At 45.2% G+C, this 11,882-nt stretch overlaps 1 protein-coding gene across 5 annotated transcripts in view; it reads left to right on the plus strand.

The window, feature by feature from the left end:
* LOC123755965 (axin-2) overlaps positions 1-5,930 on the plus strand; it is a 179,635-nt gene extending 173,705 nt beyond the window's left edge. For all 5 annotated transcript variants that reach the window (XM_045738964.2, XM_045738967.2, XM_045738966.2 and 2 more), the window contains one exon: positions 2,429-5,930. In XM_045738964.2, coding sequence (XP_045594920.1) covers positions 2,429-2,549 — 121 coding nt within the window. In that variant the 3' untranslated portion in view covers positions 2,550-5,930. The remainder of the gene's footprint in view (positions 1-2,428) is intronic.
* Positions 5,931-11,882: the final 5,952 nt, after the last annotated feature.

Here is an 11,882-nt window from a genome sequence, read left to right on the forward strand (position 1 = left end):
TTTGTCAGGCGCGCATGCTCGAATGATGGGAGGCTGCTACTGTTCTGCAGGTTTACTTTGGGGGAGGGGGGGCATTTTGAGCACCTTAATGCATGCCTGGTCACCCCTGTGCTTCCTCGGGATATTGGCCTTGTGCAGCTGCACATGCAGGTTCCCACCCTTTCGGCATCTTTGGTGTTCGGAGTGGATGTCACTTCCGCCTCGTTCCGTAAGCTTTCTTGTGTTTTGTTTCACCTCCAGCCTGCTCATGTGCAGCCTTAGCCATCCTTGTCCTAGGACCAGGTGCTCTCTTTCTCTCTCTTCCTCGGTTTGTGGTAGCCTCTTCGGTTCAAGATTGTTTTTCCAAGGCTCTGTTGGCGAGCTTCATGCTCTCCTCCGGCACGGGTTTCTGCTTTTTCAGTCCTGGTAGTCGGTTTTCCTCGGTTGCAGCCGTCTCCTCCTTTTCTGGCAAAGAATGAGACAGCGGGCTTCCGGAGGGGCCCCTTGGTTCTCTGATGCTTGGGTGGTCAGGTCGGGATGCATCGTGTGTTGTGTCCGGTTTTAGCTCTGTGCCGTTACCTGAGCACCTCGGCTTCTGTGACCGGGGACATGCTTTGGGTTGATCCGATTTCCCTCGTTCCCTGTTCCAGGGCTCAGGGGGTCTCAGGTCGTCTGCAGGGTTATTAAGTCTAGCCAGCCTGTGGTCTATCCTCATGTCTATGACATTCGTAAGTATGCTGCTTTGGCTGCTGTGATTGGCAACATGTCTTGGGTTGATATTTGGGCACAGGGGGTTTTGGAGGTCGAACAGGATTCTGGCTGCATTTTGGGGTGGTTCGCAATTCTGGATTCGGGGTGTTGTAAATGTCCACTACCAGTATCTTGTCTATTATTGCCTTGGCTGTTTCAGCATCCTGTGGGTTGGCTATAAACTTTTCCATTTAACTCGTGTAGCACTATAGTGTCTCTTCCCTTGCCATTTCTTTTGTTTATTTGATAACTTCTTGAGAAGACTTCATCATCTATTCTGCCTCTATAAGCTTCATTTCTATGACTGCAGTAATTTGGAATTGCAATTCCAGCACACTTTTTTGTAGCTTTCCTCAACCCTGTTTGTGATTCCATCTGTGCACACATTACAGTATACATTACCCTTACTGGAGGAATTGTCATTTGGGGAAATGGGAAAATATTTCAGTTGATCTGGGTTAAAAAGATGAGATGAGATGATGATGCTGTTAGAATGGACTTTCTTGTACGAGGGAATTTCTCTCTCCTTTTGCCTGCTTGTTATGCATCCCAGCCCCTTTTGGTTTCCGCATTAATTTCCTTACATCCAGCTTTAGTGACACTCCTGTTGGGTTCGGGGACATGCATGTCCCCGAACCTCATTATCTACACAACTATGTATATGTCATTGGCCTATTAATCTGAAACTTACAGATTCAGATTCAGATTCAGATGTTTATTCAGGTAAGGTATATACATACAAGTGATGTTACATTAATGGATTGGTATATAGATAGAGCTAGTACATACAATGCCTAAAGCCACTATTACGCAATGCGTTTCGGGCAACAATGGTAATTCGGGTAACTCCATTACCTTCAATGGAGTTGAATATTCTACTTAATACTTCCCTATCATAGTCATGTTCCATATTAAAAGTTGCACTGTTCATCCTAATTGTTAATCTAGTATACTGCTGCTCAGTTTTCATCTTGTCTTGTTTCCTCTGACTGGTAAAGGATGTATGTCTGCCTTCATCTTCAGTCTGGTGCACTGCACAACTTACTTGATCCTCTTGGCTGTTTTTAACAACTGTCTTGAATGCTTTTCCTACACTTAACTTCTTGTGTAAAGGTGTTCACTGGGTCTGCTATCTACTGGCTTGCCATTTTTTCTTGCTCAAGTCTTCTTGTATTACTCTTTTCTTAACTGCCTTCATCATTTGTTTCAGCCTCTACCCCCAGTTATCTCTCTCCTCCATGACTCTTGCTTCATCTCTTTCTTACCCTCGTACTTGTATCAGTTTCCTTGCTGTTCTTTCTCTAATGGGGATTTCACTCCTTAGGTCACCTGTATCTTTGGACGGTAAATTCGCATTTCTCTAAAGCAAAATTACTACAGCTGCATTACATGCTCAGCCCTCAAACTGAGGGCTGAACAAATTAAAAAGAGAGGTTTTGTGGTTCCCTTGTGCTTTTTCCATAATTTAAAAGCATTGATATTCCATCTTATGCCTTTTGTGTAATATAAATTGTTTAAATTGAATAGGATACTGTTTCTTAATTTAAAAAAATAGCCTATGATTTGCATAAGACTATTTTAATGAACCACTAATGAACTTACAGGTATGCGAGGGGTGGGCATTGCAAATTGTTTAGAACTGTTAGCTTTCTAGAAAAAAATTCCAATAGAAAATATTAATATGTCGTTGGTCTTTCAGATTCTTCTTCAAGAAGCAATGCGAAGAGTTCGGAGTGATCCAGGAGGAGATCACTGATGACTCGGAGATCCTCCCACTTTTTGATGGCAAGATATTTGCACAGATCAGGAAGGCAGACTAAGAAATATGTATGTAAATAAGTGTCTTGATATACTGAGAAGACTATAGTGCATGTGCAATTGGTCATGAAGTGGTTTACTTAGCAGAGGATTTCTTTTGTGGCAGCATTGGTGCCTCGTGTGCCTGTGAATTGAGATTCCTTTGCTTAACTCTTGGTAATGAAAAGTGAGATGGAGGTGAAGCACGAAGGACATTTTTTGGCATTGATATCCCCGGGGAAGTGAAAAGTGGCATAGTATAATGGATATGAAGAGAGTCCACCGGGGAGATTTGCCGGACCACAGGAATTCGCGCCGTAAGGTCCGGTGGTGATGGAGCCTTGGAGCAGATAGGCTTAATTTCTTACCTCAATTTAGAAATAAAGTGAGAGAGATGTATAATGTGTGAAGGTGTGGCCAGGAGCAGTGTGAGATATTTGCAGAGTCTCTGTGCAGGCAGATGCTCGTTGTCGTTGTCAGTACTTGCTACCATGCCTATGGTCTCTTGACTCGAGCTACCAGTACACATTTGCTCACAGTCCACTAATGCATTCTTGTTAAATAACACGCTATACCGCTATTCACAAAATAATGCCAAAACATTAGTGACTGTGGCAATGTCAAGTAGACATATTGGCAAGAAATGCATCATTTTACTACTTGGCAATTTTCAGAAGATGGTTTAAGTTTTATGTGATAAGTGCATTGTATTTGTTAAATTTAATTTTGTCTCTTGTTAGTTTGGTAAATATATCTTTATTATTGAGTGTAAGGTGAGTTTCTTGAATGATTGAGATCTAAACTTGATTAATTGATCCATTTATGAAATCCATTTTCACTGTTAATAATTGGAAGAATTTATTGAATGCATTGAGTTGTATTTAATTCACTTTGGATGTAGGAAGAACACAAGTTGTGACCATGTTTGAGCTTCAGAAAAATGTAGCCGTTTCCTCGCCCCCTCCCCCCCCCCTCCCCACCCACTTCCCGATGACATGCCGAGTTCAGAAATGTAGAACATTTTCTAAGGGTCTTTTAGTTATGCAAAATAATTAAATGTTTGCAATAAGACTTAAAATTGAATAAAGGCAATATTCAGGGATTCGGATTACTTTTTGCCAAGCTGAGTTTAATGAGAAATTTGCATTGTACATATTGTAACAAGCCAGTGTCACACTAGTCAAGAAGCTGCTGGTAGCAAGAACCTACGAAAGTGGGTACAGGTTGCCAACGTGTGCAGGTGACTCAACACGACCACGAGGGTTGCGCTAGCCCGGACCTGCGATATGCTCACACCAAGCCTTTATTGGCAACTCTTTTTATCTTTGGTGCTACTAGTGTAGAGGCTGCGAGGGTTGTATAGTGCCACACAGCAGCTCACGCACACACACACACACAGACACAGACACACACACACACACACACACACACACGGCACTTGACACGCTCAGTAGCTGACACACAAACCATCATATACACTGCAGTTTACTCTCATTGGTTAACAGTAAAAGCAGTAAACGACTCGAGCAGTATTCACATAGTTTACAGCAGTATACATAACAGCTTACAGAGAGTAATATACACCCCCACAGCTTCTACTCACCATCCACTTATAATGGGAGTATAATTAATCATATCCAATGTTATGTGCTAATTGAACCTCAGCCATGTGGGGCTTGTATTGAATATTTTTTTTTTTTTTTTTAATAGCTGTACTGTACATGAATTTGTTGAGTATGTACAAAGTGTGGTGTGTGGCAGGTGACGCTGAAGTTGACGAGGCACAGATAGTGTAACCACCTGGTGTGATTGGTGCCTCTTCACATATACTTATTGTTAAGTTTATTCTTTTTGACCCATTTTGTTGATGTCTCAGGTATGTCTTCTCTTTTTCTAGAATATTTACTATAATGTTAATACGTTCAATGTAAATTAATTTGATGTTGTCTAAAGTATTTGTTTTCGATGAAGTACTGTCTGCAAGGTCCAGGGTATTTGTTGCTCTAAAATTCTTCTTCCTCATCTTCATATTGCCATAAAGAGAAAAAAAAATAGAATAAAGTGCTTAACCTATTGGAAATCTTGGCAGGAAAGTGTATCCTAGTTTTTAGCTTGCACCAGTCCCGTGTTTGAGGCACATGTCCCCGATCAAGGTTAAGTCTTGTTTCAATAGCTTGTATGGACTTGCCTGGAGTCAGACATTATGTTCCGGATTAAAACACTTATATGAAGTTTCTGGCCAAAGATCTAAATTTATGTCTCAGACTGAGGTTGGCTGTCTAAGTTAGGATGTTTTTCTGGCCATTGGTAGTTGTCAAATATCTAGACATTAATTTAGGGAAAGCCTGGGCATGTAATGTGGAGTTGCCAGTTGGTAGAAACGCCATAGTTTGAGAAGTGATATTGTGGATGTTAATATTGAACACACACATGGCTTGCTTGTTTGTCTTGGAGTCTGTATGGAGTTGAACTTCTGTATATTATAAGCAACTCTTCCACATACTTTAAATGATTTTAAATTGCCATTTCAGGGATGAAACATTTATTTATAGGCTCTTGCATTTTCTACTGTTAATGGTTACATAGAACGTTTTAACTCCTTTATCAATTCTTGACTAACTCTTTAACTTGACATTTGCTCTAGTCATAGTAGATAACTGGTTAATGAATTTGCACATTGTAGGCGACAGTTCTATAGATACAATTAATCTTGTCATTGATGTGTGCACATCCATGTATGACTCTGGCAATAAATTGTGCCTCGCTTCACAGGTAACTCCACAAACATCATTCAGTGAACCAAGTGTTAGTGTCTTGTTTAGTTGATGATTGCTACTACTTACACAACTCAACATCAACATAGATGGCATAATGCTAATGTTGACACTGGGGACTAGTGTGGCAGAGCTTTACCTAGTATTTCTCGTGATTCACCCGGGTCTAAGCCTACACAACTTATTTTCCCACTGTTCAGTAAGCATAATTTAGTTTTTTAAATATTTCATATTTATTGTTGTTACATTGAATATATATATTTGTTTTTGTTTAAAAAATGACAAGCATACATCATATGTAGATGCATTGTGTAAGTGGTGGAAGTAGTGAGCCATGAAAGACACTTCACTTAACAAGTCAAGTGCCCACCCTGGCAGACAGTCTTCTCAACTTCAATTTTGAAGCTGCCATATTCTTTTAAGAGGAGGCTTCTTACATTGGAAAGGGGTCTCCTCACCTTGTGAAGGTTGACTCTTAACAGAAAGAGCTTTCACTAAGGCAGGATCTTTTTTTTTTTCTCTTCTTTTTTTGTGCAAATAGCTACAGCTGTATGGCTAATGGCATTAATCTCACAGTGAAAGATATGCCTACTCTGTACATATGATTTTTTAAATAAACTCCTTTTGTAATTTGTACTTAATTCCTAATATTATTTTTGAAAATTGGATATGAAGTTGCTCGAATTGAAGGCAAGGCTTACAGAATACCCAAATTGGATGCAGTTCACCAATTGGCACTTTCACACAGAACCTGAAATGTTTTTTGAAGTTGTAATTTGAATACCAAATGCAATTCAAGTGATGGGTATTTTAAAATAATTACCCAAGTGTAGTTACAGGATGCCGTCATATAACGCTTTGAAACTACTGACAGTCTTGGCCTCCACCATCGCACCTAGCTTGTTCCAACTGTCTACCACTCTTTTTGCGAAAGGGAATTTTCTTATGTTTCTTCAGCATCTGTGTTTAGTTAGTTGAAATCTATGACCTCTTGTTCTTGAAGTTCCAGGTCTCAAGAAATCTTCCTTATCAATTTTATCAATTTCTGTTACAATTTTGTACGTAGTGATCATATCACCTCTTTTTCGTCTGTCTTCTAGTTTTGGCATATTTAATGCCTCTAACCTCTCTTCGTAGCTCTTGCCCTTCAGTTCTGGGAGCCACTTAGTAGCATGTCTTAGCACCTTTTCCAGTTTGTTGATGTGCTTCTTCAGATATAGGCACCATTCAACTGCTGCATATTCCAGCTTTGGTCTAACAAAAGTCGTTAACAATTTAGTACTTTACCATCCATGTATTTATAAGCAATTATGAAGTTAGAAAGTGTGGCATAGGCTCCTCGCACAACATTCTTTATGTGGTCCTCAGGTGATAGTTTTCTATCTAGAATCACCCTTAGATCTTTCTTTATCAGAATTCTTTAAAGATTTCTCACATAATTTATGGGTTGTGTGCCTATATTTTCCTATTGCACATTCCATAACATGGCATTTTTTCACATTAAATTCCATTTGCCAAGCAGTGCTCCATGCACTTATTTTGTCCAGGTCTTGTGGAAGGGCATGACAATCATCTAAGTTACTTGTCTTCCCTATTATCTTATCATCAGCAAACATGTTTATATAATTCTGTATTCCATCTGGTAGATAATTTATGTAGACAATGAACATTCCCAGTGCGAGAACTGAACCCTGTGGTACTCCACTTTTGACATTCCTCCAATCCGACACATTGCCTCTGATTACGGCCCTCATTTTTCTATCAAAAATTTTTCATCCATGTTAGAAGCTTACCAGTCACCCCTCCAATATGTTCCAGTTTCCAGGACAATCTCTTATGTGGAACTCTGTCAAAAGAACCTTTTATGTGGATCTCTGTCGAAAGTCTCTTTTTTTTTTTTTTTTAGAGCCACCCCCCCCTCCCCGACGTCGAGTGCGAGGGGGAACCTTTTATTGTCAATCCCCCTTTCGTCACTGAACCCGATCTCTACGGACTGACGGTTCTTAAGGTGGCGTTTGTGGGGCGTATACTCACGACGCACCCCTAGGAGGCCCCGGCATGATCGGCGATAGCTTCTTGTTGGGTGTCCTGCCTCTAATTGTGACTCCATGGTGGGTGTGGGGGCACATTCGTGAATGAATGTTTATAATTCGTACCTATGTTGTGTTCTGTTCCTCCTTTACCTTCTCAGGCTCGTGGGGTGGGCGACCAAGCTCCCAAGTCGGTCCGTGTTGAAAGACCGGGCTCCGTAGCCTCCGCTGCATTGGGCCCTGACCTTGCTCCTCCTCTGGCCTCTCTGACTACTCCCCTCGGCTCCTCTCCCTCCTTTGGTTGGGTCGAGCCCCAAGCCCCCAGTGGTGACTACCTCGTCCCCTGGCACGGCTCCATCTCTAGTTGTAACTACTGCGCCTTTTAACCCCTCTCTCTGGGGGTTCTCAACGCCGTCCTCGACACGGCCGCACTCGCTCGATTCCTTCCCATTCTGATGCCTATCAAGCCTTTTTTGGTCCCGCTTCATGGGCCAAATACTTTGTTCTCCTCCCGCTTGATTCTGCGCCTCCTGACAATTTCTCCCACCATCGACATCTTGTTGATTCCGTGGATGCCTCTGTTACCATCAACCCTACTCATCTCGGTATACATGTTGCTGCTTCTTCTCAGGATGCAGCTTCCTGCTTGGCTGCCTTGGCGAGACCCCTGTTTGGGTCTCAAAGAACGCTCAGTTGAATGCCAGTGTTGGCACTATTCTCCTCCCGCCCCATGTTGCGACCGGTGTTCGGAATCTGCAGGATTGCCACGATAATATTCGGCATATCCTCGATGCCCAGGGCCATTCTGTCCTCCGGGTTGACACGTTTACTCGTCCCCCTCGTGGTCGTCGCCGTCAACCCCTTTGGGTTGTGAAGATTACCTTTGATGGTAGGACCCTTCCACCCTCTTGTCATTCTTGCTGGTGCCAGGTGTTCTGTCCAGGAGTACATTTCTTCTAGGCTCTGTAACAAGTGCTGGAGGTTTGGGCATGGTGCCCTCCGCTGCTCCGGGACTGTCTCTGTCCTTTGTGTGGGGGTGAAGGTCACTCTAAGTCGGAGTGCACTTCTCCCCAAGCTCGCTGCCTTAACTGCGGTGAGGCCCATCCTACCTTCTCCTGTGAATGTATCCATTACAAGCTTGAGGCAGCCGTCCTCAACTTGAAGCACCGGGAGCGTTTATCTTTTCCTGAGGCGAGGCGCCAGGTTCGCCAGCTCCCGCCTTATGCTAACGTCTCTTATGCTCGTGTGTTGCGCTCTTCCTCTCCTCGTCCTTCCCACCTTCCTCAGACTCACAACCGTTTCCGGGCCTTGGACCCTGATACGCCCACTGCCCCCTCCTCTGTTCCTTTGAGTTCTGTCCCGAAGGATCCACCTCCTGGTCCTCTGCCTGGGGTTCCCGTTCTTTCTACCCGGTCTGTCATGTCTCCTGTGTCTTCTTCCTCGTCTCCCTCCGATCCTCCTCCGTCTATTGACTCTCCCTGCCGCCTGTCGGTGCGGGCTGATGTCCATCGCTCTTCTAACGGCCGTTGTGTGTGCTCTCGTTCAACTTCTGTTGAGACGCTGGAATTCGTTGCCCGGTACGTAGTTGCTGGGACACCGGTCTCTTTAAGTCAGAAGCGTAAGCCTGGCTTCTCTCCTTCCTCCTCCCCGGCGGGTAAGAAGGCTTCGCTCTCTTCCTCGGCCCCTACTACAGACACTATTGCTCCTTCCCCTCCCGTTTCGGTGGTTGCGCTCCCTGTTCCTGCTATGAAGGTTTCTTTGGCCCCTGCTTCCCTCTCAGTTGCTGCCCTTGCTGAGGTGCGCTCATCTCTTTCTACTCCCCCTCTTCCTGTTGCTGTCCTTGACTGCTCCTCTCCGTTGTCTCCTCCTCTTCCTCCTCCTCCGGAACCCGCCCGTCTACCTCTGGTCTGTTCTCCCGCTTCCTTCCCTCCGTCTTTGCTCAGTTTACCCATGCCCCTTAACCCTGACTTTGCTGACCCTGATCTTCTTTAACGTGCTGTGTTGCTCTGTCACCTTTGTTTCTTCCTTGTTTTCTGTTGTTGTCCTTTCTCTTCTCGTCGATGTCTATTCTTCAATGGAACGTTCGAGGTTATTACGCCAATTTCCTCGAACTCCAACGGTTTCGCGGTTTTCGCCCCTTTGTGTCTGTCTCCAGGAGCCGACGCTTGGTGCTCGTCCTGGTTGCTTTCGTGGCTATTCCTTTCTTCCCCCCCCCCCCAGCTGTTGCTGGGGCTCCTAACTCTTCTGCTCTCTTGATTTGCTCTGATGTTCCCTTACTTTTTCCTTTGCCTCTCCATTGTTCTGCTGCTCGTATCTTTGTGGGAAAATGGTACACTGTTTGTTCCATTTATCTCCCTCGAGTGTCCCGCTTTCTCTTCCTGATCTGAAACACTTACTGGACTCCTTGCCGGAGCCTGTGCTCCTGCTGGGTGATTTCAATTGTAGTCATTCCCTTTGGGGTGATGTTCTGAGGAACACCTGGGGTCGCCTTCTTGGCCGTTTATCCTCTCTTCTGAATTCTGGTACCTGCTTGATACCTGCTTGATGGGGTTCTGGGAGTTGTTCTACTCCCACGCCCGGCCCGAGGCCAGGCTCGACCTGTCGAGCCCACGCATTTGGACTCTCGGACTCGCACCCTTTCCTGTCTTGATCTTTCTCTTTGCTCTTCTTCTCTTTACTTAGATTTCACGTGGCAGGTTCTTGATGACCTCCATGGCAGTGACCATTTCCCCATCCTTGTTACCTTTTTCTCTTTTCGCCCTCCCCTCTCCTTCCCTAGGTGGCAGTTTGCGAAAGCGGACTGAGACCTCTTTATCCTCAGCGCTGCTCTCTCTGACCTCTCCCTCGCTCTCTCCTCCTTTTTCATGACACTGTCTTCGACGCTGCCCTCCACTCTATTCCTCGCTCTTCCTCTCGGGGTCCACGGAAGTGCGTTCCCTGGTGGAATGCAGACTGTGCTCGGGCTGTCCGCTGTAAGCGTGCATCTTGGAAGAGACACCGCCATCGGTAGACGGCCGATTCTTTTCTTTTGTTTCGGAAGGCGAGTGCGGTGGCCCGTAGGGCCATCCTTACGGCTAAACGTGAATGTTGGGCATCTTATGTCTTCACCATTACGTCCGAAACTCCTCTGCCACAGATCTGGAAGCGTATCCGCACGATAGCGGGTAAGTTCGTTCCCGATGTTTCACCGGTCCTTCACCTCCGTGGTACTCTTGTGGCGGACCCGATGCAGGTCGCTACCGAACTGGGTTCCCACTTTTCTTCTGTTAGCTCTGGTCTTCATCTTCCCCATCTTTCCTTCTTCGTAAACCTGTCCTTGAGTCTCGTCCTTTAGATTTCTGCACTCGTCTTTGACTTCCCTATAACGGTCCCCTCTCTCTCTGAACTTCGTTCTGCCCTGGTCCTTTGCGGTTCAATGGCGGCGGGCTCCGATGGTATTTATTATGAGATGCTTTGCCATCTCCCTCCGTGCACGTCTCGGTATATACCGAGTGTATAATCGGATCTGGGAGTCGTCGTCAGTCCCTGAGGACTGGCTCGATGCCGTTGTCCTCCCTGTTCGCAAACCAGGGTCTCTGGGAATATTCCCTAAGGACCTTTGCCCTATTGCCCTCACAAGTTGTGTATGCAAACTCTTTGAATGTATGGTTACCGTTACTCTAATGTGGTTCCTGGAACACCATCACCACCTCTCCCCTTCTCAATTTGGTTTCCGCAAGTGCCGCAGCACAACAGATGTCCTGGTGAACTTGGAGGTCTATATTCGTACTGCTTTTGCTGTGAAGACCTCCGTTGTTGCCGTCCTTTTTGATCTGGAAAAGGCATACGACACCACTTGACGATATCATATTCTATCTCAACTTCATTCTTTTGGCCTTCGTGGTCATCTCCCTCTCTTTCTCCGCAGCTTCCTCTCTCGTCGTTCCTTTCGGGTGCGCCTTGGTACCGCTCTCTCTGCCTCTTTTCAGCAATACGAAGGCGTGCCCCAAGGTAGTGTTCTGAGCACTACTCTTTTTCTGGTTGCCCTCAATGGTCTTCTTTCCTCTCTTCCTTCAGGCGTCTTCTCCACTCTCTATGTCAATGATCTTACCCTTTGCTGTCAGGGGTGATGATTCGCCTCTCCTTCAACGCCGGCTTGAACTTACGATTGATGCCGTGTCGTCTTGGGTCACCGATCATGGCTTCAAGTTCTCTTCTACATGAGAACGTCATGGCAAGACTTGTGCCATGACTTTTACGCGGAAACGGGTCGTTCTTCGTCCCTCTTTGTCACTTTATGGTCATCCCCTTGAGTACAAAGATTCTGCGAAGCTTTTGGGGTTATTCTTTGACACTCGTTTGTCTTGGTCTCCCCATCTCTCTTACCTCCGTGTTGAGTGCTCTAAGGCCCTTGCCCTCCTTCAGGTATTGTCCCATACTTCTTGGGGAGCGGATAGACACACTCTCTTTGCTTTACATTCCTCTCTCGTCCTGTCTAAGCTCGATTATGGTTGCCCTGCTTACTCGTCTGCATCTCCTCCTACTCTTCGCCGTCTTGATGCTTTGCACCATA

The sequence above is a fragment of the Procambarus clarkii genome, chromosome 43 (genome assembly GCF_040958095.1).
Source record: "Procambarus clarkii isolate CNS0578487 chromosome 43, FALCON_Pclarkii_2.0, whole genome shotgun sequence".
Lineage (NCBI taxonomy): Eukaryota > Metazoa > Arthropoda > Malacostraca > Decapoda > Cambaridae > Procambarus > Procambarus clarkii.